The sequence below is a fragment of the Glycine max genome, chromosome 14 (genome assembly GCF_000004515.6).
Source record: "Glycine max cultivar Williams 82 chromosome 14, Glycine_max_v4.0, whole genome shotgun sequence".
NCBI classification, from domain to species: Eukaryota; Viridiplantae; Streptophyta; class Magnoliopsida; order Fabales; family Fabaceae; genus Glycine; species Glycine max.
Window position 1 is genome coordinate 810,962 of NC_038250.2, and position 27,393 is coordinate 838,354.

General features: G+C 32.6%; 5 protein-coding genes across 6 annotated transcripts; 3 read left to right on the forward strand and 2 right to left on the reverse strand.

Moving 5' to 3' along the window:
• The first annotated feature begins 4,512 nt into the window (after positions 1–4,512).
• On the forward strand, positions 4,513–6,343 carry LOC100786034 (chaperone protein dnaJ 11, chloroplastic). The gene has a single exon (XM_003544507.5). It carries the CDS (start codon positions 5,143–5,145, stop codon positions 5,569–5,571), a length of 429 nt encoding a protein of 142 aa, XP_003544555.1. The 5' UTR covers positions 4,513–5,142; the 3' UTR covers positions 5,572–6,343.
• A 1,081-nt stretch (positions 6,344–7,424) lies between these two features.
• LOC102665099 (uncharacterized) lies at positions 7,425–7,911 on the forward strand. Its single transcript, XM_006595615.4, has one exon. The coding sequence runs from the start codon at positions 7,568–7,570 to the stop codon at positions 7,757–7,759; it is 192 nt and encodes a 63-aa protein (XP_006595678.1). The 5' UTR covers positions 7,425–7,567; the 3' UTR covers positions 7,760–7,911.
• Positions 7,912–11,516: 3,605 nt separating this feature from the next.
• On the forward strand, positions 11,517–12,209 carry LOC100810975 (uncharacterized protein At1g08160). The gene has a single exon (XM_003545035.4). The coding sequence runs from the start codon at positions 11,517–11,519 to the stop codon at positions 12,207–12,209; it is 693 nt and encodes a 230-aa protein (XP_003545083.1).
• A 2,305-nt stretch (positions 12,210–14,514) lies between these two features.
• Positions 14,515–17,172, reverse strand: LOC100792394 (fructose-bisphosphate aldolase, cytoplasmic isozyme 1). Its single transcript, XM_003544519.5, has 3 exons — positions 16,779–17,172; positions 15,784–16,466; positions 14,515–15,238 (listed from the first exon to the last, which is right to left on the reverse strand). Exons 1-3 carry the CDS (start codon positions 16,804–16,806, stop codon positions 14,876–14,878), a joined length of 1,074 nt encoding a protein of 357 aa, XP_003544567.1. The 5' UTR covers positions 16,807–17,172; the 3' UTR covers positions 14,515–14,875.
• A 231-nt stretch (positions 17,173–17,403) lies between these two features.
• Positions 17,404–25,764, reverse strand: LOC100798205 (uridine kinase-like protein 3). Of its 2 annotated transcripts, XM_006595616.4 has the most exons (15): positions 25,625–25,764; positions 24,593–24,768; positions 23,737–23,828; positions 22,202–22,271; positions 21,164–21,282; positions 20,756–20,852; positions 20,298–20,377; positions 19,766–19,960; positions 19,555–19,638; positions 19,406–19,466; positions 18,805–18,865; positions 18,391–18,484; positions 18,209–18,281; positions 17,948–18,030; positions 17,404–17,816 (listed from the first exon to the last, which is right to left on the reverse strand). In XM_006595616.4, the coding sequence occupies exons 2-15, from the start codon at positions 24,741–24,743 to the stop codon at positions 17,640–17,642; spliced, it is 1,437 nt and encodes a 478-aa protein (XP_006595679.1). In that variant the 5' UTR covers positions 24,744–24,768; positions 25,625–25,764; the 3' UTR covers positions 17,404–17,639. The 2 variants fall into 2 exon arrangements, with proteins under 2 accessions (XP_006595679.1, XP_025981146.2); XM_026125361.2 differs by lacking the exon at positions 25,625–25,764 and having other exon boundaries at positions 24,593–25,603.
• Between the last annotated feature and the right edge of the window lie 1,629 nt (positions 25,765–27,393).

The following is a 27,393-nucleotide window of genomic DNA, read 5'->3' on the forward strand; positions in this document are numbered from 1 at the left end:
TAAATTTGTTAATTTTTATAATAATTATTTTAAAAATTATATTAATAATAATTATATTAATTTATTTTTAAAAAATAATATTTTTTTTATATTACTCATAGTTAATCATTAAATTTTATTTTTTATATTTTAACAAAATAAAGAATTATATATTTTTCCCATTATATTTTTTAATGAAATTTCCTATTTTTCTCTCTTAAACTAACAGAATATAAATAAATAATAAACATTAAGAAGTTATCACCAAATACCAAATTAGTTGGATTTATTATCTAACCATTTAAATAATGAGTGATCAGCCCAAAAGAAAACTTCCAATACATTGGACTTGAAGAATTAAAAAATTTAAATTCTCTCTTAGTATTCTTTATTAAATTTTATTTATTAAATAAAAATATTAAACATTTTTTATATTTTTTTATACAATATTGAAATTAAAAATATATAAAAGATACAATATTGTAAAAATTGAAATTATAATAGTAAATGTAGTTATTTTGAAGCTTACTCCATTTAACCCTAACATTACAACGCTTTGACATTATTAGCCGTAATATTGGTCACCTGAATAAAAATTATTTCATTTCAGCCATTCATTTATAACATGAGCTAATCAACGGCTGAACAAAAGTTGATTGAGTAAAAAGTAAAAACTTAAACGGAAAATATTCGCTTAAAAATTATAATTTTGATTTTTTTATAATTTTATTTTTTTTATTTTAGTTCTTTTATTTATAAATCAAGTCAGTTAATTTCTCGTATATTCAGAATAAGATAATCAAACACTAAGATAATAATTTTATTTAATTAACTTTACTCAAGAATTATTATTATTATTTTTTTACCAACAAGTGATTGGTTTGGTCCTTCTAAGTAAAATCTTAAGTTTAAATAGACGAAAAAAAGTAATTAGAAGTAATGATTTCATTAAAAATGATCAAGTTTTCTACCAGAGAATCCTCATTAGTAAAGTTGAAAAAAATACTCTGCATCAATGTTACAGTAATAGAAAATTTATTATTTTTTAAAATTATAAAAATGTATAAACTAAGAAAATTTAATATATATATATATATATATATATATATATATTGATTTAATTTTATATATTTTTGTTTTGAATAATTTACATATTTTAACTTTAATTTTAGCAATTTATAATTAAAATTCACAAATTAATATATAAGTTATTTAAATAAATTATTTTGTAAATTGATTTTCATATAAAAATTATTTTTAATATAGTTATATAAATCAATATAATTACGTCAATTAATATTTAAATTATATAAATTACCTAAATTGCAATTTAACCTTAAAACTTATCAAATATTTATTTGTACTTAATGCTTCAAGTTTTCCTAGTCAAACTTATAATTAATCTTTGTTGAAAAATAAGAGAAATTCTCGGTCAAAATTCAGTTTCCTTTTCAAGTGTTGAACGATAAATTTGATAAATTCTCAATATTTGATAAAATGAAATGCATCTACAAATACTCACCCCTTGCACTTATTTAATCACACTTTCAAACTCTAGTATACATTGATACTATTTTTTTTGTCTTTTCTCCTTTTATTTTTGTTCATGTTCCAACTTTTTGTCATGGAGTTCATATATCATGATTGCCAAAATCAAAGGACACCATCTCCAACATGGCACCCTTTTTCCACAATTGCCTACATTGCTAGATGATTATTACAAGGTAACACTTGTTTTTCTTCATGTTCCTATCAAGAGACCCATTTGTTTAATGTGTTGTTTATTAAAAAAAAATTGCTAACATTAGTTCATTTTTAGGTTGTGTTTACACCAAGTGGTTTTCCCGTCAATATTTCAACACCTAGTGTTTTTCCAATGTCATTATTGATCAATGTTGAGGAAGCATTTCGAGAGAGTTGAAGAATGAGCAAGTATGACGAGAGCTGGAGAAGAATAACCGCTAACGAGATGACATTAGCCCAACAACAAGAGTTAGAAGAGAAAGTCATGAGAGAAACGAGGTCGGAGAAGCAATCTTGGCCCCAAAATGAATTTTGATGTCTTTGAATCAAGATTGTCGAGGTAAGAACTCTAACACATTTGGTGGTCCATGATATAATGCGCAGGATTGTCGAGGTAAGAACTTTAACACATTTGGTGGTCAACAATATAATGTGCAGACCTGTAGGGATCAAATGATCACACTGGTTGTATAGTGCTATGTTTAATTTATCCTAGCCTTCTTTTCTGTTTTTATCTTTCTCTTTTTTATTTTTTCTAGTTTATTCTTTAGTGAAAAATATTTTCTTTTTTTGTTTATCCATTTGCAGGGTAAGCCAAATGTTGATGCAAAGCAATGACACTTTCTGCCATTGATAACAATTAGCATCGGTTCAATTAGTTTACAGAAGAAATTCAAGCAGTAGTGGGGTTGCATGCACGCTGTCAAATTACCGTGACAAGTGAGAAGGGATTGAACGATCATTTTTCAGGAACAAAAATACAAGGCTCAAGAAACATCCGTCAAAACTAAAAGAAACAGGCAAGGACATCAAAAACATTATTATAATTAAAGAAAAGTTTAAAAAAAAAGTGTGTTAAATCTAATGAATTTGTTGTTAAGATGGATTCAGGATTGGATTTAAGCCTTGATTGTTAGACATTTCAACAATGGCGGTGTTTGAGATAAAAGTTTGGAATTGTCTAAATATATAATTAACATTATAATATATCCCATTTTGATGTACATTTTTATCTTTAATTTTTATTAAGGCGCATAAAATGCACATCTACTAGTTGGTGAGACCTTATGATATGTGAGATGTCTATTTTGTAAAAATAATTAATTATTTTTACATTGTAATACATTTATAATAATTAATAAATATTGTACACAATAAACTATATAAATTGATTATATACTTGTCTAACCTTCAATTTTATTTTTAAAAATATTTGTATAAATTATTGAATGTTTTATTCTCGCATCTGCATATGCATACTTATTAGTTAGGGAAAATTAATCAGTTAGATGAAATTAATATAATCTTATAGTATTTGCTGACATTTTAGGACAAAGGCTATCTATTCAAGGGTATCATCTGATGAGTGTTGGAGTAAAGGACGAGGGTGTGACAATCATTTGAAATGTTGCATGGACATCGCGAGACAAGAGTTAGGAGAAAAATAGTTGTCAAATAGAGCTAGCCACATGCCACAATTGGGTGAATGGTCGCCTTCTTCATACTTCAAAATCAATCTCTCAAATAGGAATCTGTACACCCACATTCACATTTGTATGCATGATTATGCTAAATTAATGCTTCTGATATATGTGATTTCGTCGCTGCTGGCAATGCAACTTGTGGAATTTAATTTAATTTCAAAACCAAAATGAATCAAGATTTGACTCGTGGATACTGAATGTGAATATATGACTTATAATCTTATACCAAATTTATCTTAGAATACAGAGAACTTCCACCCTTCACCTTTTTGTTTTTTGTTTTTCTAACAAAAATAGTGACCGTGCATACCTATTTGGGCGAGTACACGGTTTTTCTCTGTTAAGCCACTGATTATTTTTATCAGCCTTAAGCTACTGGATTAGTGAATTATATGAGCACATTCACAAAAGAAAAAAGTGAATTATATGAGCACGTTGGTTGTGATTTACCAGACTAATAATGTCAACGACGCCCACAGTAATTGAGAAAGTGTCCCCTCACTCTTCTAACTTCTGCAGTTGAATCTTCAACTGCATCAATCCCTTACAAATCAAATTACAAAAATAATAAGTTAAAATTTATTCACTGTTGGATTCAAAACTGCATGGACCCGTTGCTCCATTTGAACAGTCAGTGATCTTGATCCCCAGTGAATTATCAATTTAAATTCCCTTTTCCCTTTTTTAGCTGGCGCCAAAATTAATTTAGTACTTAAACATGCTGATTTTTTCTCAACACATATTAACTACGATACCAAAAACTTTTTCTTATATATCACTATTCTGAAAGATAACATCGTATGTTTTGTGAGACAAATGTCAATTACATTCTTTTTAACATTTTTTCTATGATTGTCAAAAATTTGTTGGAAGTTATTAATTTTGGTGGAATTTATTTATCATTTAATGATTACCTCTCTTGATTTAAATATTAAATTCACCAAAATTGATAATAACCAATAAAAAATGTTAATAATAGAGAAAATATTGAGAAGAAAATGTTACACAAAATATGATTAACATTTTTCTACTTTATGAATATGAGATCAGTTTAGTATTATTCTTCCCCTTTATGCTCAACATCTTAAATGTTCAACTTTTAATATGCTATTAAAGATTGAAATTGTTTTACACTGTTGTACATTAGATGGATCAATCTATGTAATGAGTACATTAATTGCAATTTTAGGTGCTAATGGCGAACAAAATTTGCAAGTGAAGAAGATTTGTCAAGTATATAACTCAAAACCTTAGTAGCAATGCCTTTTATTCTATTTTATCGGTACATTCTTGGTGATAGCATGAAAAAGGCATAAGGGCTGCCATATAATTTGCAGGCGCAATATATGAACGCAAAGCACCTGCCAATTAAAGAGAAAAAGAAAAATATTGCACAATCTTGAATTCAAATACGAATTTTAAATATCATTATTCAACATGTATAATTGACTCCTGAGACTCAGAGGCTATCACACGAAATCAAACTTCAAAATGGTTCATAAAAAAAAAAAATTATAATTTTTGTATCTCCTTTTTTATATTTAGTTAACCTCCACGACTCACTTTATTTTATTTTCCCTGGTTTTGTCGTACCCATACGCATCTCTCATTTTCCTTAACACGTTGCGAAAAAACAATTATTCTAAAACTTTCTCAACCAAAAAAAGACGACGTGGGGTGGGACAGCTTCTAGAACCTTTTGCAAAACCAAGACGCAGTTGCTCTTGTGCACCAACACCAATACCTGGTGCCACTTAAATGACCACTATACCCTTCTCTCTATCTTGTGCCATTCTCCATCTTTGACCGCTATATAAAAACCTCTCTCAACTCTCATCGCACTGCACAAAACAAAGCTAAATTCAACCAACAACAAACGCAACATTTTCATTTCCCATTATACCCCTCTGCGCAGAAGACCTCAGAAAATATTTCGATGGCGGGAACCCTAAATCTCACGCCTCTCACCGGTGCCGGCAGGACTCTCCGGCCTCCGTTCAGGATCTCAATTCGGGCATTCACGGCGACGGCGATCGATTCCCGGCGAGCGGCGAGCCTCTATGAGGTGCTCCGGATCAAGCAGAACGCTTCGGCGGTGGAGATAAAGTCGGCATACCGGAACCTTGCGAAGGTGTATCACCCTGATTCGGCGCTCCGTCGGTCGGAATCGGACGAACGGGACTTCATCGAGATCCACGACGCTTACGAGACGCTGTCGGATCCGTCGGCGAGAGCACTGTATGATCTGTCGTTGATGGCGGCGCGCGATGATAATCGCTCGTTCTCGTCTTTGGTTGCTGCTCCGAATGGCTCTTCCGGATTCTACTATCAGACCCGTAAGTGGGAAACGGACCAGTGCTGGTAGATAGCTTCCAAGTATAAGAAAGAAAAACGAGAAAATATATTTTCTGACATTAACAAATTTACACGGCAAAAAAAAAAAAAAAAAAGAAGAAGAATGATTCTGTAAATTCTGTTTCATTTTTATGTAGTGCTGCTTCCAGGTCATTTTTTCCATTTCGTTTGGGAGAAAATTCTGCTGCAATTTCGAAACCATACGTCTATCGGCCACCAAAAAACTTTCCGGCGACTTAAAAAAAATTAAAATACAAACTCTTTTGGACCTTTGCCACAAAATGTATTACGAAGTCAAAGTACAAACTACGAATTATTTTTTTTTAAAAAAAAACTAGATCACTTAGTTAAAAAAAAAAAAAAAAACCTATTTTTTTAATGAAATTTATAGAATGGAGAGAGAGAAAAAAAAAACATACAGGCAAAAAAAATTGATATATGTGTTGACACCTATTCAATTTCTTGGTCGTCGCATGAACCTTTGTTTATGGGTGTATCAGTGCTGCAGAAGTAGAAGTAGAAGCACCCTTTCTTGGCTCAAACGAGAGAAAAACAATAAAATCACAAGAGCTTAAACTGTTAATATTGAATATTATCAGGCTTGAATTTTTTTATTTCGGTGTTGGACAACTCAGTGGGTCATGTTTTTGGGTCAAAGAGTAAGCTTAACCCGTTTTTACTACAGTTTTTACGTAGCAAGCCCATATTTTATGGGCCCATATAATAATTTTTCAGCTACGGGCATTAGTTAATACTACTACTCTAGTTATGTTTTGATTGTCGGGAAAGGTGCGTTAAATTTTTAATGCACTTTTTTATTAAATAAATATTACACAAATCTTAATAAATGAAATTTTATTCAAATAAATTAATAAAACTCGCATCAAACAAATTTAATGGCAAAGATATTAATTGATTTTCATAAATGATCGGGGAGAGAAAATAATTAAGATATAAAAAAATAATTAATTCATTTAAAAATTATAAAAATAGATAAATAATTTGTTTTAAAAAAAATAATAGGTTTGTCATCACTACTTTCTTTATGTTAATACTACATTGTAAAAACTGGAATTGATGATTGAAAATGGAAGAAAGAGACGTTAAAGTATAGCATATGAGGATTAAGTAAGTGGTTAGTATCTTTCAGGATTAACGCCACCCGCCCACGGTCAACTTCAGCATATGGACCAATCACCAAATTTATAGCCTCCCAAAGCTTCTTGTTGTAACGGACTCAACCACTTCACCACTCTCCTTTAACGCATCACCTTCCACGTTACCCATCAAACTTCACAACAAAACGTTCACGTTTTCATTTATTTTTTTAAAGGAAGAAATGTTGATGATTTCATAAAATATTCCTCACTTATAAATATTTAAACATTACAAAATAGTTATACAAACATTTTTTAAGATATTGAATTCGAATAATTAAAAAAACAAACAGAAGCCTAAATAATTTTTACTCTCTAGATGAATCTATTCAAATCAACTTAAATTAGTGGTTTTCTATGCTTGTTAAATAATTCCCTCATTCATTTGAATATCAAAAGTTAATTTTAAATATATGTATTTTGTCTTGAAAATTTAAATATGTTCCTAAACTAGTTACTATCGTTTAGTTTTAAATACATGGAATGAATTATCAGTTTTACTTATGTGATATGGGGCATCGAAAAAATTGAGAAAAAGATAAATTTCTTTTGCTCCTTTTTTATTTTATTGAAGGGAATCTTGTTTTAATGGATTAGATGATAGCTTTCCTTATAAGCGAACAAAAGCGTCAAATCAAAACGTCTTGAATTGATGAAAGAGACACCAATGTTGCCTCCCCTTCCTTCTATTTACCACTTTTACACTACTTCCTATTTCCCTTTTCTTTTAAATTCCGCATTATCTTTCACAATTTTCCCCAACAGAATCAGCACCCGAATTTCCCGGATCCGAGATACCCAGAAGGAAAAGATTAAAACTTTGGTGTTTTCATCGATCTCTGGGGAAAGATGTGTTGTGGGGGGAGAATTTGCATGCTTTGCACGTGTCTGGTTCTGGTGGTGATCGCCATCGGGTTGGTATTCGGGTTCGGAGTGTTCAAGCATGGATTCCACAAGATCAAAGACACTGTTAGTTTCTGCGATTCTTGCGGCGGCGGAGGAAGGCCTTTCATCGGTTATGCACCGCCGCCATTGTTCTAGTTCTCAGCATCCTCTTGTTCCATTTCGTTCTTGTTAATTGTTCTGGGGATTTGTTTGTTTCCTTTTATAAATTAGTATTCGTTAGGGTTCATATTTGTAATTACCTGCTTCTTGGGATTCATGTTTGATTTAATATTCAATTGTCTTTGTTACAATGCTGTTACTATTTATTCTGTTTCTCTTCGGGGATCATCTTTATCTCATTCGAGTTTGGTTTTATAAATAGCGAATTGCAGAATCCATGTTTAGAAAAAAATAATTAATTAATTAATTATTTGAAGAAAAAACTCAATGCTTTTCTAATTATTTTTCTTTGGAAATAATTATGTTAACATATAGTAATTGAAAAGTCATTTTCTTTTACCAATTTTTGTTATCACGTTAATCATTTGCTGTTCATTCAAATATTAAATAAATAGCTTTTTTCTTTTTTGACAGCATTAAATAAATAGCTTTTGTTTCCTAAACTTTGAAACATCTTATTGTCTAAGTAACAAATTGATGATACATCAAAGGGGTAAATACCGATATTTGAACTATATTTAGTTCATAAATTTGATTTTTATCTGAATGTAAAATCAAATTCAGACCATCAATATATAGTCATATACTATTGAATCTCAATGAATCAGCCCGAAGTGAGAGTAAGAGATTCGAGAGAAATGGATATGGATAAGGATTCGGATTGCATCGCTCTTCTTATGTGAGGATGAAGATTTTCAAAAGAATTACGTGGCTATGTCTGTCTGTTTGAGTCGTGCTCCACATGTATAGACTCTTGTTGTGATGGTTTCCTACTTAATATTCCTACTTTGCGTGTTTGACATTCTCGATTAACCATACATGCTTGATTAATCCTTTGAATCATTTGAACCACTACGCTTGATACTAGTATGTCCAGAAGCCGCCACATATTGTTCGGATGTTATCACTTTTTTATTTTGCTTAGAAAAACCAAATTCAATTGATTCTAGAGAACAAGAAAAATAGTTTATTCTTCCTTATTTCATTTCTTTTGAGGGGCATTTCCTCCTGTATATCTGGCACTAGCTATCCTATCGCTGATAACCTAGAATTTTTTCTACAACTCAGATAAAAAATTATATATACATTCTTATAAATACGATTTTTCATAAATTTTAAAATAAATTATGCGATTTATCATTAATGTTGATGTAGTTTAGTTTTAGTCGTAAGAAAACAAGGGGCCACAAAGGCCCAGAGAAAAAGGAAGGAAAAGATAAGGCAACCCAACCCAAGAGTTATATAATCAGTTACAATCCTTAAGCCCAAATCTGAATAGCCGAAAGTAAGGGTGTGCCATGGACCAAAAGAAAAGCTTGGAAAAAAGCAGCTTGGGTAAATTTGAGTGAAGCTGACTTAATCTTTTAGTAAGATTTTGTATATACAAAAACATGATTTAAATAAATAAATAAAAAATAACATGGTTTAACTTGAATCAATTGGAAAAGCCTTTCAATACACAAAACAAAAAGATAGGAAAAAATAAGGCCATCCTATCTAATACCTAGCATGGGATCAAACTCCTCAAGGAACTCTCCATTTCGTAACATTCTCATACTGGGGGAGGAAATACAATTCCAAAGAATATCAATAGACTTGGCCAGGCAACCTATGTCATACAAAGTATCATTCACAAACTTCCATTTCAAGTCATATATAGACTTTCTCCAAATCAATTTTAATGATCATTCACCCCTTAGCTCCTTTCTTCTTTCTCATAGAATGAAAAACTTCTTGAGCAATCACAATATTATCAGTACTCTATCTTTTGGGAATGAAGTTGCAGTAATACCGGCAGATTAATCTTTCCATAAAAGGCTTCAAACGATGAGCCAAAATCTTTGTAATTATTTTATAGGAGACATTACTTGACCTAAAATCTTTCATCCTAATCACGTGCTCCACTTTAGGAATAAGAGTAATAAGATTTTCATTAACCTCAGCAATCACATTTGGATCATCCAAAGTCTTCTGAATCATACTTACCACATCTCTCCCCACTCACTAATTTTCTTTTACATCTGCATCACTGTGAAGAATGAAAAGGTAAACAATGAAATCATATATGTGTGTGTGTCTTCTCTTTAAGTTGAAAAGTTCTTCTCATCTCAATAACTTATGTGTACAATACTATTTAAAAAAACAAATTATAGTGTAAAAATAACAGGTGTAATAGTAATTATAACTTTTTAAGAATTCTTAAACAAGTACCTATTGTGAATGATTTTTTTTTTTATAATTCTCAAAATCGTATCTCTTAAAAATTAAGGTCACACACTTACCATTAGTGAGAACACTTCATTTGTCAATTTCTTGCATCTTAGAATTATACACTTAAATTCATTAATTGTCGAATAGTTTAACTCAGGAAAATAGAATGTGAATTGTTGTAAACTTTTAATACTTATTTGTCTTTGATTTCTATTTTCTACTAATAAAAAAATAATAATTAGTAGTTAATTACAAGTATGAAATTGACATTCCCAACCGAATCTGGTCCAAATGTGGTGGGCAATGGTTTGGTTTTGATGAATCGAGTAGGCAGCGATCTGGTCGATTCTAGCCTTCTAGGAAATGGGGAAGCCTAGGAAGAGACGATCATTTGTGGAAGGAGAAGATTGTTTTCTTTTTTTATGGTAATTTGTGTATCCAATACACTACTGTAGATATTCCGTAAATACAATTTTGCAATTATAAAAAATGGACAAATTTTGAAAGAAAAATTTATTCCCACGAGCAAACACAAGATATAGAGGATGAACGTCACCCATAGAAGGAAGAAATTTTCTCCATGAAATACTTATTATTGGCCTATAAAAAAAATGAAATACTTTTATAGATTTGTAAGCTCTTCTACTTGTCTCACGTCTGTGTAATTTTTGCATCATTTATTATCTCTGGTTTTCAGTCCATAACACAGTTATATAGTACATTATAATTTCTCATCCTCTAAAGTCTTAACATGATTTAAGAAAAAAAAATCCACTAGCATACAATCAATTTTAATATTTTAGCTTTTGGTTTTAGGTGCTTCAAGTTATCATTTTCCCCTATTAACATTATATAATCGAGGCAGCAACTTGCTTTTAAGGACCTTATCTTGGTCAAATAGAATAGAAGAAGGAGCACTAGTTAAACCATTTGTGATTGAGACTCAGCAGAAAGCTCACCCATGCTGGATCACTATCCAACATGATTGATTGATTTCTTGCTTTTAATGAAACATGAACCTTTACCGGCTGGCCTCACTTACCACCTGCCATGCTTTCTTAGTGCTTAAACATCCAACGCAGCACGTCCTTAGTTTGATATCAAGGGACAAAACCATGGTAATAATTGGTATACACCCATAATCTAAGCCCTTAATCAAACTGACTATTCTCATATACATTCACATTTGACAAAGTCTAAAAATTAAAACATCAATGTGAGGGAGCTCTGTTGAAGTCATTCTTTTAGGACCTTCCCAAACGTTGCCGCATATATACCAAAAAGCATAAACATTAAAAATTAAAACATCAATGTGGTGAAACTTTAGCTCACCTGTGTCACCTTTTGATAATACAAAAAAAAACACATTGTCCCCTCCATTATTATAACTCAACTACAAAAGCTTCTTTTCCCTCTTCACTTCCATTGATCCATCACCCCATTTAGAATAAATAAACATATTACTTCTATCTCTCCCACATTCACTTCCATTGGCCTATTTTAGTAGTGCACCTTTTCAAATATGCTAGCCTCTGTCGAAGAAGAACTTGGCACACCAAAACAACCAAGGAATCAACATTCTCAGCAATCAGAAGCACCAAATTCCCTTGCCAACACTAGAGCAATTTTCGGGCAACCTCGACTTCAAAGGACAAAACCAATTATATGGTGTGCTGCAATACTGTGCTTCATATTCAGCCTAGTGCTTATCTTCTTTGGAATTGCAACACTGATTCTCTACCTTTCCATGAAACCACGAAACCCCACGTTTGACATTCCCAATGCAAGCCTCAATGTGGTGTACTTTGACTCACCACAGTACCTCAATGGTGAATTCACTCTCCTTGCAAATTTTTCCAATCCTAACAGGAGAATTGGGCTGAGGTTTGAGTCCTTGAACATTGAGCTTTTCTACTCAGACAGACTCGTGTCTTCACAAACAATCAAGCCTTTCACTCAAAGGCCAAGGGAAACCAGGCTGCAATCAGTGAACTTGATATCAAGCTTGGTGTTTTTACCGCAAGATGTTGGTGTAAAACTTCAAAGGCAAGTGGAGAATAACAGGGTCAATTACAATGCAAGGGGAACATTTAAGGTGAGGTTCAATATTGGCCTTGTCCATTTATCTTACTCTCTGTATAGCACATGCCAGATAGAGATGACTAGTCCTCCAGCTGGTATTCTAGTAGCAAGACAATGCATAACAAACCGATGATGAAGAGCCAACAAAAATGATAGAATTCTTTGTGGGTTTTTTTTTTCTAGTTTTCTACTTTATTAATTAGGAGATATAGCTAATGGTAAATACCAGTGTGCAAAACAGTGATATGATTTTATTTTTTGTGAGGAATGAAAAAGAGAATATTAGAGGATATATATATACCATATGATTTTAATTGATATTTTATTGTTTTTATTTGTAAATAGAGACTTGAGTGGAGGGTGTTGAAGCCCTTCCATACCAGAAATATGTTGTGGATGGAGTTTTTATTTTATCTTCATCTACTAGTTTGTTTTCCAGAACGCGCTTTTGCTGAATTAACTTTTTGATACTGTTCTCTTTTACTTCCTTAATTGGGTCATGTCAGCTGCACTAATTGGAATGCCTTTTGACTGTTAAAAGCAGAAAAGGACTTGTGAGAGGTTGATCATTGACGTGGTATCAACTAAGATTTCAAAAGTATAAATACAGAACTTTATGACTTAATCCAGAATCTTCATATATATGTTGGCTCAAAGGCCACTAAAGCATATAGCGGAATATCCATTGTTATTTTCTTTTTATACAAAAGGGAATATCCTTGTAATGTTACTCTTCAACAATGCCATAACCAACCCATATCATGTAACGTCTGATCCACTAGCAATACTACTACTTATCGAATTGGCAAGTGAAACTGGAGGGGTGGAAATCTACTGCTCTATTATGACACATATAAAAGCGTATTATTTGAGATGAGAAACACATGTGTGGACACAACCCCAAATGTCAGAAAAGCCGGCTTGGTTGAACTCACTTTTTTTTTTTATATTGTCACTAAAATCATCTCTTAATCCAGAATCTTCCTAGCTTTTATTTACTACGATAGTTTTTCTTTTTTGGCAAAGCAGACATTTGAATCCTGCACATCTCCCAATTTTAAAATACTCCCAAACTACCCTTTCTAAAGTCTGGAATAGTATTTTTCCTATTCCGGAATAGCCCAATGAGGAGGGTGCAAGGACTTTGGAAGGTACAAAGGAAGGAGGGGCGTGAGGGTGAAGAAGGACTTCGCAAGGCTTTTGTCACACTTCTGGGGTTTGGGAGGTGTCAGGTTGGGCGGAATGAGATAGGTGAAAGAGCCAATGAGGTGTTAGAAAGGTTGGGGAAGGAAAGTGGCCTCATAAGGGTAATTTGGTCTTTACCAAATTGCTTGGAAGGTGTAGGATTCAAATAAGGGAGTGCAGGATTCACAATCCCCTAACACAATGGGTATGCATCAAAAGGGGCATGTACGACTCTTAAGGAAAAAAAGTTTAATCCTAATCAATTGACTTTATCGATCAAGATTACGTTTTTTAGGTCAAGAGGTTGATACTGAAATATCAAATCAACTAATTAATCTTGTGGTATATCTTAGTATAGAAGGAGAGAATAAAGATTTGGATCTGTTTATAAATTGTAGGCTGGATAACAAAATCCTTTAAGATAAAATAACAAGCCTCAAAAAGTACATACATGTACATACATGTTTGCTCAGAGAAAACTGAAGTAATTAATAAGTCATGAGTCTAAATGATATTGGACTTTATTTATGTAAAGTCTTAATTCAAGTTTTGTGAATAAAAAAAATATAGTTAAAAGGGGAAATCCTATTAAAATGATCCGTTAAATTTTTGAATAGAGATTAATCATCAGTAAAATCGATAATATTCCGCACTAATGTTGATATATAATAGAAAATGTCTCTAAAACCTGAAATGGAATATATATATATATATATATATATATAAAACAATAATGGACTTTATTTCTGTAAAGTCTTAGTTCAAGTTTTGTGGATAAAAAAAATATAATTAAAAGGAGAAATCCTACTAAAGTGACTAGTTAGATTTTCAAATAGAGATTAATCATCAATAAAATCGATGATACTTCGCACTAATATTGATATATAAAAGAAAATGCCTCTAAAACATAGAACAGAATATATGACCCACCAAGATTACTATTATATATGGTTAACACCACAGCGGATTTTGTGCTATCAAATATAATTTGTAGAAAATTAATTATCTGAATTCTCTGAAGCTAAATCATTAATTTGTAAGAGGTGCAGACAGTAACTAGGTGGTACAATGATAATTGATGAATGTCCATTTGAACAAATCTTATTTTGTTTTCTTTGATTCTTTTCTTTCTAGTTTTTTTTTTCCTTCAAATTCCTTTTGTTCTAGCTGCTGCTAAAGAATGTTCGACGGGTAAAAGTATGGGGCCATTATTACATGGACTAATATAATTGACTGCTTTCCATCATCCTGTGTTAAGTAATTGCACATTTTATAAAGTATAATATTACTGTTTCTGACAATATATACCAGCCTCACTCCAACAATTATTTTTTAGTGGTACGCACCATCACCATTTGACATTAAAATTGGCTCCTATAACATAATAACTGATATTTGTAAAAATATGTAACCCAAAAATAAGCATGTTAATCAGAAGCAAATGCTTCTTAGGCTGTATCATACATATGCCAGACCACCCCGAATCAGTCCCCAAGTCCATTTAGAGTATGCTTGTTTCTCCATTGTCATACTTTCTTATAGACCTCAACGTGACTGAACCAAAAGCATGGATTGACGTTTTCAAAAGGAGAAACAAACACACTCTTTAGAAGTTTAATACTTGTAGTTCTTGACATACAAACTCTCAGAAGTCAAGCCACTTCCGCTTCCACCAACATACTTTCCCAGAGTAGCATCAGAATTGGCCTTGCATCTTGCCAGAAATGCCTCTTGAGCTTTGGCGACATTCTCCTTCTTTCCACCCCATGTCTTGAGTGTGCTTTGTTGCAGTGCTCGCCCGAATGAGAATGAGAGAGTCCATGGCTTCAACACCTCCAACTTGTTCATTGCATTCAGGTTGAGGGTAGCTTCTTCTTCACTTTGCCCACCAGACAGAAACACAACCCCTGGCACCGCAGCTGGGACAGTCCTGCGGAGTGCTTGAACTGTGTACTCAGCAATCACCTCTGGTGGTACCTGCATGCACACAAATTAAATTCTTTTCCAAGTTAATAATATGTATATTTTTTTTTCTTCAAAAAAGTGGTAGAACTGGAAGACACCAGTAGTTTCACCTAATTGCAACTACTTAACTAGCATCTAAGCTCCAAGAGAGCTTCCTGAAGAAGGTTGGACACCAAGCAAGAAAGTGGCTTCAAGGAAATTTGAATCCATACCTATGTGGAAGGTGAGAGTTCGAACTGACCAGATTTTTAACTAGTGCCAACTTACATTCACTTCCAAGTTAATCGAACAATGATAGTTAGACACCCTTTAATTACTAATGCTCCATCAACACCTATCTTTTCTCTCTTCCTATCACATCATATCATTTATCATACCTCTATTATTCCTTTTATCTGTGTCAAATAGCATATAAGGTGTCTACAAATCTTTTTTGAAGTCAACAATATTGCACCATACTTCATTCATTCCAATTTTATTTCAAAGACTAGTAAGTATTCAACTATAGAATGTATCCATACATAAGGATGTATGATTTTGAAAATGTTAAGAGTTACCTTTGGGCTATCAGAGCCGGGAGTAACCATGTTGGGCTTGAGAAGAGTTCCTTCAAGAAGGACATGCTGCTCATTGAGTGCCTTGTAAACAGCTGCAAGCACAGTTTCAGTAACAGCAGCACATTTGGCGATGTCATGAGCCCCATCAGTCAAAATCTCAGGCTCAACAATGGGCACAAGGCCATTCTCCTGGCAAATGATGGCATAGCGTGCCAAGCCCTGTGCATTTTGCTGGATGGAAAGCTCAGAGGGCTCAGTTGGGCCAATTTTGAGGACTGCACGCCACTTGGCGAAGCGTGCACCAGCCTTGTAGTACTGTTGGCACCGAGCTCCGAGAGAGTCGAATCCCTGAGTGGTGGTTTCACCATTTGTGCCAGCCAACTCAACAACACCCTTGTCCACTTTGATGCCTGGGATGACATTGTTCTCTTGAAGGACCTCAACAAAAGGCTTCCCATCGGAGGTTTTCTGGTAAAGAGTTTCCTCAAAGAGGATGACACCAGAGAGGTATTGGAGGGCATCTGGAGCGGTGAAGAGAAGCTCGCGAAGAGCTTGGCGGTTGGCCTCAATGTTCTCAACGTTAATGCTCGATAGGCGCTTCCCAATGGTGCCAGTGCTCTCATCTGCTGCCAAGATGCCCTTCCCAGGTGTGGCTATGTACTTGGCATTCTTGATAAGCTCATCTGGAATTGATGTAAGTTATAACATACATCCCATTTGGAAACCAAAGTCTAAGAGTTGTAAACATATAAAAGACTTCGAAGGAGCTTCTTAGACATGAATGAATCTTTTATAATTTGAGATTATGTTCCAATAACTAATGAGAATATGATGATGCATTTCTCGGCTACTCGTTTCTTGTTAATCAGTGCATTAAAGTGGAATGTTTGACAAGCTTGTACTTCATTCAATGAAGAAATGTTCTTGTTTACGTGTGGGTGAGAGATGTAAGAGTGAGTAATATTAAGAGAAGAGGAGGAGATATGAGATACTACCTGCGTACTTTCCAACAAAGGCAGACATGGTTAAAGCTTATTGGATATATGGCGGGAAACAGATAACAGACAACAGCACGAAAAAGGAGTTCAGCCAGACCAAAGCTATATAGATAAAAATCTCAAAGGAATATACCAAGTGGTATCTACCCAACCCATGCAAAGGAACCACGTGTCCAGTGATTAGCCTAACGAAGGTTATCACTCTTGGATAAAGCAACGAGTGATCCTTCCCTTGCCCAAGTGGCACCTCATCCTCCGTTTCAATAATATATATTCCACTCACCTCATGATATATAACAAGGAAATTTTGTGGAAAGCTCTCACCCGTCACCCTCTTGGACTTGGCTTTACATATTAAGATATCAACCTAAAGGCTATTATGAAAATTGTTTGCAGAACAATGTCTCAGCCACATTATTTATTCATTTTTTTGTCTTTTTTTCAGAATCAAGTTCCATCCTCAAGCTACATCTTCATGCAATTTACCCTCGCTATATATTCTCAGTTTTGAGAGTGATAGATATTTAATTAAAGAACTTACATAATCGTTTATATCTATGAAGTAAAAATCTCTGGACGGTAAACATGTATCTTGATAAGCCAGTGTCCGGCAAAGAATAAGTTCAAAGAAAAATTCCGGTATAATAATAAAAGGTAATACAAAATTTGCCTTGGAATATTCCGATTATGCATATGTTTGTAAAATCAAACAAAATATTATGATCAAAATTGATTTAGAACAATAACTCGGAGCCCAGCAGAATCTTAATTCAGCAAATTTTATTTCCCCCTTCCGCAGTAAAGGTCTCATTAATGATGACGAACCAAAAAATATTGTGAATTTCCTCCCAAGTATAACTACTGTGAAGGGGGTACCACCTGCTGGTCATCATTATCTGTTCCAAAGTACCGGTCCCCAAACTCACCCATGCCAGGTATGACACGGAAATCTTCATTCAAACCAATCTCAATCTCAGATGTCAGGATTTTTATTCTTGGAAATCTTTTACAGACCACATGAACACCTTGAGGTGCCTGGCAATATGAGAGCATATATATATATGCAAATCATTAGGTACAAGAAAAGAAAGAAGCAACAGAAAATAACAAAGAAATGGCAAGATATATGATATACAGAGGAACAACAACAGGCACAAGTAACTTACTGATACGAGATTGAGAAATATAATGTTGGACTCTGGTACACCCTTCTTTAAAAGCAAAGAAATTGCTTGAACAGCTGAATTACCTAAAGACGAAGATATTCTAAAGTTAATCAAAATGAAAACCAACAAATTAAATATCAATTTTTTTATATACCCTTATCATGCTAACTGCTATGTAACTTAAGTAGCAGTTGGCTACTGAGGGTTCGTATAGTAACATAAAAAAACACCATAAAAATAAACATTACGAGAATGACAAACCTGTGCCTAAGATGGGATCCAGCAGTAATACATGCCTATCTGAGATGTCATTAGGCAACTTCTCATATATTAGCTGCTCAATAATCAAAGGACAAGTTAGTGAATCACCAAAAAAAACAGGACAAGTTAGTGATCATGAAATGAATCAAAACAGTATACCCAAGCACACGCAAATGACAAACCTGTTGACCATTGTCACCTTCTCTATGAATAAGAATTTTCCCAATCTTGATACCTTTGCAGCATGCTCGTAAAGCATTTTCCATACTCTCCCCACTGAAATTAGATTGCATATCAAATTTAAGGACAAATTCTGTTTATAAAAAATTGCAGTGATCATAGGTTCACATCAAACTGAGTAATTAGGAAAGAAGAACTAGTTTCTTAGAATATAGGTTGGATAATATTTTCAAGGAAAACAAGTAGAGTATCATATGCAATCTAAACAATTTGGTAATTATAAACCCAAATCAACAATAGATCTTTCTCTTTATTGAAATGTTCAAGAAAATATTTTAGTCAAAACTTTGTTGTAGCAAGGATAACAATATTTAAACAAATGCCCAAGTGACTTCTGATCTGGACTAAAACGATACCTCCGGATGATGGAGACACCACACAACCTCTTACAGAAATCCACGCCACTGTATACCGATCCTGCATTGAAGGACAAGTATTAGCTTAGCTGTGACCATAAAAAGGTTAAGACGTGAAACAAATTAATTCTATTTTGCAAATATTTGAAGGAGAATATCAGCTAAGATGCAGACAGGAAAGTTTATCATTTTCAGTATGGCAATCGCAGCAATTAACATCATGAACAGAACATGTCTCTCTACTGTAAAATAATATGATACCCCTTTGTTTCCCATTCTATGAAGCATTTCTTAGATTGGGAATTCAGACAGCAGAAGTTATTCGTAGTCCTTCCAACTTGGCTGAATTATGTCTATGTCTTGGACAACTTGGAAGTTTCAAGTGGTCTAAGACAGACAATTCTAAAACAAGGCTGGAAACATGTAGTTCATGTTACTCCTCATTTTTGTGACAATAATATGGCAGGATTTTAGAAACCAGAGATACCCAACAGGCACATCATCCACAACACTTTCTAGTGCAATGAGAAGAGAATATTGCATCCTTAGAGGCACATAAAATACAAGCAAAGGCAACCATCATTGAAAAAGAACAGCTTACCAGTTGGAGTGATTACTTGCTTTTCTGTAAATGGAAGATGCCCTAGGCCATGTTCTACAACCTGGTCAAGTGGGCGAAATTTAAATGCTTGAAGAAAATGCCATGCCATCACTAATATTAAGAGCAACAAATGAACCCCATTTACATACCAAACGAATCAAACGGTCAGAATAAAATACAAAGTCATGTTTCGTTGTTTGAGAATCACGTATCAGAGTATGCATACCCCGTATCTGCATCGAAGCAATTATCGTGATGATTCAACTTTTAATAAAAAAAAAAAAATCGAATTTGGAAGTTCCAGATTAACGGGGAAGATGGGATGATTGATAAAGACCATAAATAACAAGAAAGGGGTACCTGAAAAGTAGACTGAATGACATATAAATTAGGATATATTTTACACAAGTCATGCTGACCAAGCTTCGTGCGAATATGTTGTACAATCAAATCAATAGCCACATGATTATCTCCTCCACGGGGTATAATGATATCAGCGTACTTCTTGGTGGGAAGAATAAAGTCATCAAAAGCTGGCTTCACAAATTTAGAATACTGCATCAAGTATATATTATAAGAAACAGTTACTAATATACGGTAAACAAAAAAAGGGAATTACTAATATTGGTAGACATAAAAAAAACGAAATATGTTAGCTTGATTTATAATCATAACCTCAAAACAGATCATTGAAGATTTAATTTCATAAAAACTGACTTCTTACATGTTTTCTAATCAATGAAATTTCATAACAGCCTCTCAGCAACATGAACTAAAACAACATTTCCAAGTCTTGAAATGCAGTACATGTAAGAAACGTGAAGGCAAAAAAACCAGAAGATAATCAAAATATGATAATGGAAGTGCAAATGGTGTGGCTGACGGTAGCTACCTGATCAAGCACAGCTCCAATTTCACGAGCATTGTCAGCAGTATCACGCTTAATTCTTCTAGCCAGACGAACATCAGCATCTGCACTGAACATTTCACAATGTAAAGTGATAGCATAACTTAGTAGTGCAACAAAGAGATATAAAATATGCATGCTTGTAAATAGCTAGAAGGAAGACATAGGCAATTATTAATAAAAATAGAAACCAACAAAGAAATGGGGGGAAAAAAAGATGAAGATATAGTGTCATTAGCATAATTTGAATATGCATTTTTGTAGATAACGTGAAGAATATGCATTCTCCTATATCATAATGTGGATTAGGAGGGGCGAAATTTAAGTCCATGGGGCTAAAAGGAAAATGAATCTGACAACAGATCCATATAGTAAGAAATGCCGCAGAAAAATACAATACAGTAAGTTATAAAAGTTATATTGGAACTTAAATAATAAGGGACCTGTGTCAACAAATATCTTCATATTCATCAATGCCCGCACTCGTGGATCATGGAAAACAAGGATACCTTCCAAAATAATAACATCCGCTGGGTTTACCTGCAAAACACATTAAACCAGCATAAAAGGGAAGTATGGCTGAAATTGTATTCCATATAATTTCCCCTCTAATGGAGATAAAACGCAAGAAGAAACATGTACTGCATGATTTGGCAATCATTAGTACATCAAAGTATTCGTATTCAACTATGAAAATCATTGTCATGTCAAGCCTATGCAATAAAAAACTATTCTTTAGCATGATAATAAAAACTCAAAAATAGAAAATTATATCAATCTTGGCCTGTTCTGTTAAGCATTTCAAGAACGAGTAGTAAAGTTACTAATAAAAAGTTGAATGTTCCATATACCCGTCTTGCTGGAAAAACATCATTCTTGTAACCCTTAAAGTCATACTTTGGAATATCTACTGCTTGGCTATGCTTCAACTTGTCCATGACACGTAGCAATTGCTCAGTATCAAAAGCTTCTGATGACATCAACAACATACATTAGGAATAAAGTAGCTATAGCAGTCTACGAACCCTCATTCACACACACACATATATATATATATATAAATTTAAACGTTAAAATTTCCATATCAAAAGTTGCTACCTTATCAGTTTTTAGGTGTATTATACTAATTATGCTTGCTAGGTACTCAAGTATCGTACCATACAAAATGAACTTTTGTTCAACCTTTGGAATGGCTCATAATGCATATAACACAATTTGAGTAACACTCTGACATGTAAAATTTGCAGTGGTTTCACCAACCATACTCATCTCTAGGCTAAATGCGAGAATATTCTAGCTCTGGAATTTCATTAACACTTTCATGTCTCTAATCAGCTAATTTTGAGGTAAATTCTGCTTTACATCTTTCAAAGGTTAATTTTTCCCTGACACCACCCTTGATATTCCTGAAGCATTCTTAGAGTAAGAAAGATGGAGTTGATACTCATTGAATGTATTGAACTTGTTTTGCAAGAAATTTAAGTATCTACGTAAAAATATAAGACCTGATAAAAACAAAACAATACTAAAACGTGAATATTATTTTAGGCTTTCTAACCCAATTCTCAAAAAGCATTTTAGGAAAAACAGAACTCCAGATATAGGAGAATAAGTAGATTTAGAATAAAGGAAATAAAACAAGCATCCAAATAAATTTAGTGCATGTTTCATCCTATATAATTTCTTCTCTCTCTGTTTATTTTTTATTTATAAAAGGACCCAAGAGAAGGCCGAAACAACAAAAACAAGACTATCTAAAGAAGGATTTTGATGTAGCTCCGGACTTTTTTATCCAATCCTCTCCTGAGTGATGATCCTATATAATGTCTTAATGTAAAGAGAAAGTTACTGATTAATAATGAGAGACTAATGGGTACAATTGAACTGACCAGGATGGTCAAAGTTGTAATCTTGTACTCTTGTAAGTTCCTCCTCAGTCAAATTATGGTAAAAAGAATCCTGTTGTAAAATAAATAATTCATTTATTACGCTCAACGTATCATCATGTACAATAAGAAACATCAACCCAAATTCTGGAACACATACCCTCAAAAAAGATAAAAGAAGGCCAAAGTACAAAAGGAACAAGTAAAATATGTAATAAATAAATAAAAGGTTAAGGGCATCTCCTTCAAGCAACTCACACGATTTGCTATAATTAATACTTTATAATTTTTCACTTCCTCACTGACATAATGTTTTATTACTTTAATAATTCAATAAAAAATTTCTCCAATCTATCAACTCTAAAAAGTAGGCTCCACAATTGATCTTTCTCTTTTATATTTTATTATTCATCTTAATTTTAGTTTAAAATATTTTTATGTCATTTGTTTTAGTGATAAATAAATATATAATAAATTTTAATTCCATAAAATGTTCACTTCCAAATAACTATGCGCTAATTTTTAATTAATTAATTTTTAGAATACATGAAAAAATACTATGTACTAATAATTTAAATAAATAAAATCAATTATAAATTAATAATAATTTTAATATGTGAAAAAAATATAAAGTAATATATTATGAAAACGTAGTTTAATTTATAAACAATACACAAATCTAAATTATTTATTAATTAGTGTCCGTTAAAACAACTAGTGCTTTCTAATTAGAGTTCGTTAAAAAGTAGAAAGCACTAGTTGTTTCATATAGTAACGGTGCTTTCTTTGTAACCCATGAAAATTGCTCTCCAACACCCGAAGAATAAGACTCGAGTTACTAGACACTTTTAATGCCAAAAGAGCAATCCCATTGAAGATGGCTTAACAGCATAAATGTTAGAAAATACTTCCAACGAATTTTTTACTTTTGTCAACTAAAAAATGGTGTATTCAAATGTATTCTGTTGTTGACAAAATCATTGATATTTGGATGGAAATTTTGAGGGAGAAACACATACATGTTCATGATAAAAGAGGTGTTGAGAACAACATAATACTGAATCTGACTTGAAAAAGAAATAGAGGTGGAGAAATTTTGGTGAATGGTAGCCAATAGAATGTCAATGTTGCAATGAAAATATAAGACGAAGATGATAAAATCATTCCAATAAACAAGGCCGAACAAAATACCAAGGGGATTCAGATAATGGAGGATACAGGATGCTTATAAGGCTTGAAGCATTAACCGCAAACTATTAGTTGTATTCCCTTAATATCTGACTCACAGACTTATATACTTATAAATTCTCAATTTGATCACCATTCCCCAGTACGTTTAGAAAAAATCAATGGTTATTACAAGCATACAGATACTCTCTCTTTCATATTAATTTCACTTTATTTTTTCTCTTTTCTACCTCATCATTTATTACATTTACTTTCTCTTTTATCTTTCTTTTTTTCTTCTAATCTATTCCTACCGTTTCAATCTACACCAAAATGAGATAGACGATTGGTACTTTGCAAGAATTGGATACCTGATTAACAAGTACAACTCGTTGGTCATGAAGCTGCTGAACAATCATATCACAAACTGATGTCTTACCGGATGCTGCTCCACCAGCAACACCTGTCACATACCCAAACCAAAAAGTAAATAGAAAATGAATTAGAATCGTAGATACCAAATAAAAGTTGGTAAGATGTGAAATTAAGACATAAAAAGTTGTTACGATCTTATTTTCAAAACTCGTTCTTCTAAACTTTGAAACAAAGAAAACTTCAATGTTAAGTGTGTGAGTTTGCGGGAAGCTCTTCTTTTATATGATTAGGTGTTAGCTGTGTGAGTTAACCACAATTTCCAACTGTAGGATGACCAAGTAAGAGGAATGATCAGCTGAAATGAAATTGTGGTGCAAGAACATGGACTAGATCTTATTTGGTTCAACTTCTCCGTAAGTACTTATGGAAGAAAAAATGAAATAAAATTTTCTCATAAGATAAAATTAATTTATGCCTAAGTTAAAATTAGCTTTTAGAGAAGATAAAATAAATTGTGAAGTATGATAGTCTTCAAAGCTAACTTTGTTCTTCTTCACTTAAACTCAAAAACTAATGGCTCAATTGAATCATATGCAAATACGGGGAGGAAAAAGAAAGCTGCTGAGATTTCTCTGCCAAACAGAACAGCACAATCCACATATGGGATCTAGAACCTCAGTTTATATCATCCCAAAAACTTAATATATTTAGTACCCTATTATACATTAGATGATACCCAACAAACACAAGACAAAGTAAATGTACCAAGTACAAACATTGAATTCCAGGACACAAATAGACAAATCAGGAATTTATGACTACATAGGCTGCTTGGAATGCAAAAACACACACCTATCACAAAAGGTTGTTTATACATGTCAGTTGCTGAAGTGGTTGGTTGCTCTGTGCCAGCCTTTCTTTGCTCTAAGCCATCCATGTGAAATCCAGAAAAATGAACCTCGGATAAAGACTCCATTAAGTCAACAGCTGATTTAGTACCCATAGGCAAAGACCTGGATAAATAATACCTGAAAATCATAGAGAAATCAATAACATGCAAATACTAGTCAATAAAAGAATATGAATAACAATAGTTTTAACAGCTTGCAAATTTGTCTGATTGGATCAAGCCAACCATTTCACTCTTTGGTAATGTTACTAATTTTCACTAAAAGACTAGCCAGTAGAACAATGCTCTAGATGGATTCACCCTTTAGGAGGCATCATTTGTCATCAAGTTCACTTCAAGAATTATAAGGTTAACTTTGTAGTTGAAGAGAGAAGTTGCAGGTTCCAATTCCTTTTCAGACTCTCACTAACATTGTAACCAAACTAACAACTAATGTTTATCGATAAAAAAAAAAAAAAAATCACTTCGTACAGCCATCTACATATATACCAAGGGCTTTTTTAATCAATAAAACCAAAGTGTTATTGTAAATTCCTCAAGTAATGGACAAAAAAATTATTTTCCAATCTCATTCTCTCCACGCCATGATCTATCAAATCAAATTAATCAGGACATCATCGACATATACATGACACGCTTCCATCCGATCCGATGAACAAAAGACATGATATCATCACCATGTGGTGCACGTAACAATCCATCCAACCAGAGTCAGCGAGAGGTTATATATGTGTGTGTGTGTGTGAGAGAGAGAGAGAGAGAGAGTATATATATTTGCGTGCAAAGTGCAAACAAACAGATAAATTGAAACTGGTTCAGTTCCAACGTGAGCGAATTAGCGCAGCCATTGTACTAAAGACAGAGATAGCAGTGATGAATGAATGAATGCAGTTAAAAGTTAAGAAATCCAGATCCAGATAAATGACGAGACGAGAATATCAAATAAGCAAATGCTGAACGATGGCAAAAAGTACCTGATGAACTTAGAATTGTACGAAATAGAGAAAGAGGAGCGGAGCGAAAGAAAGAAAGAAAAAAGGGAAAATATATATTTATATATAATCGGTGAGAGACAGATATGATGCTTTATTTGGTGCACTATCAGACGCTGCCTTTTTACCTTTTTTTTTTTTTAGTTTATATATATAGTGACGTCCAATGAGCTATAAACGGAAAGAGATGTAGAGACCTTCATCTTCACGGGATCTTCAAATTACCACCTTCTTCCATCCTGAATTAAAACTTGAAAGTACTACACTGCTTCACCCAAAAACATGCGCTACGGACAAATCATTTACGCTGATTTTTATTTTTTTACTAACTAAATACTTATTTTTTAAATAACTTCTAACTTTTTTTTTCAAGTAATTTCTATGATTTTTTAAAATATTATTTCAAATAATATTTTTTTAAACGGTAAACTTTTAACATCTGATTTTATTCTATTTTCATCTTTAAAATTATTTTTTTTTATCTTAGTTCTTTTATGTTTTTAATTACTTCAACGGTTAATTTTATTAAATATTTATAATTTAATAAATTAACTTAAAAAAATTAGTTTTTAATTATTAACTAGTTTTCCAGCTTTCCAACTTTCAATTATTTTTTCCGTTAGTTTTACCATCATAACCAATATGAATAAGTGCTAATGTCCAAAGTTTATTTAAAACTATTAATCGATTTCATTAATGTGTTCATGAATGCAAATGAAAAAAATATTAAATATGTTATTAAATATAAGAATTAATTGCATTCTTTATCTTTCAAGGTAATTGGGTAATTTTGGTTCATAGGTTTTAGTTGCACAAATTGAGTTGCAAGTATCCTCCAAACTTCAAAAAATATAATTAAATTCATGAATCAAACAATCCCTAATATATTTTGTTAACGTAGCACTTGAGTTGAGGATGATATGTGGAGATAATGTGAAGTCATAATTAACATCTAATTGTGAGAGACTAAAAGTACACTTAGTTATACTTTTAATCTAATAAGTATTGTAATTGTGAGAGACTAAAAGTATACTTAAGTCACATTAATATATGTGTTGGAAAATATATAATTATCGAGTCAATGTTATATCAACACAGTTTATTAGAAATGTAATAATGAAATATTGACCAAAAGACTAAAATCATGCAATTATATCATTTGTGTAATTAGAATATTTGGGATCAAAATCACACAATAAGAATGGTTTAACATTGTGTGGGACTTAAAGTAAATTTTAAGAATTTTTTTTACTTTGAATGAGATTTATATATTAAGTCTTTTTGTTAGTTTTTTTTGTCAATATGCGAGATCTTTTTTATTTTATAAAACTAATAAAAAAAATTGTTGGTGGGTCTAAAGATTGAGTTTTAATTCTTTTACCTTTGGGTTAACCATGCTCACAATTGCTATACCTAGAAAATCAAAAGTGCAATTAAGTTTTTAAACAAATGATCAACAAGCAATGGGTCCAAGTGGTGATGGATTTAGATTCCTTGAGCAAGTAACTAAGGGTTCAAATTTTAATTTTTGTGTATAAAGAAAATCAAGTTAAAAAAGGCAACTTACCTTTAAAACCTTTAGCTCTTCAAAGAAGATTAATCTTCTTATATTCTACAAATTCCGTTTTTTTTAGAAAATAATTTTGTTTATAAAATAAGATTGTTGTCTGGGATCCTAGCTTAGATTTAGAAGAAGAAAAAATTGATAAAAAGATAAGATGTTTTTACAGCTTATTTTTTTCTTTCGACTA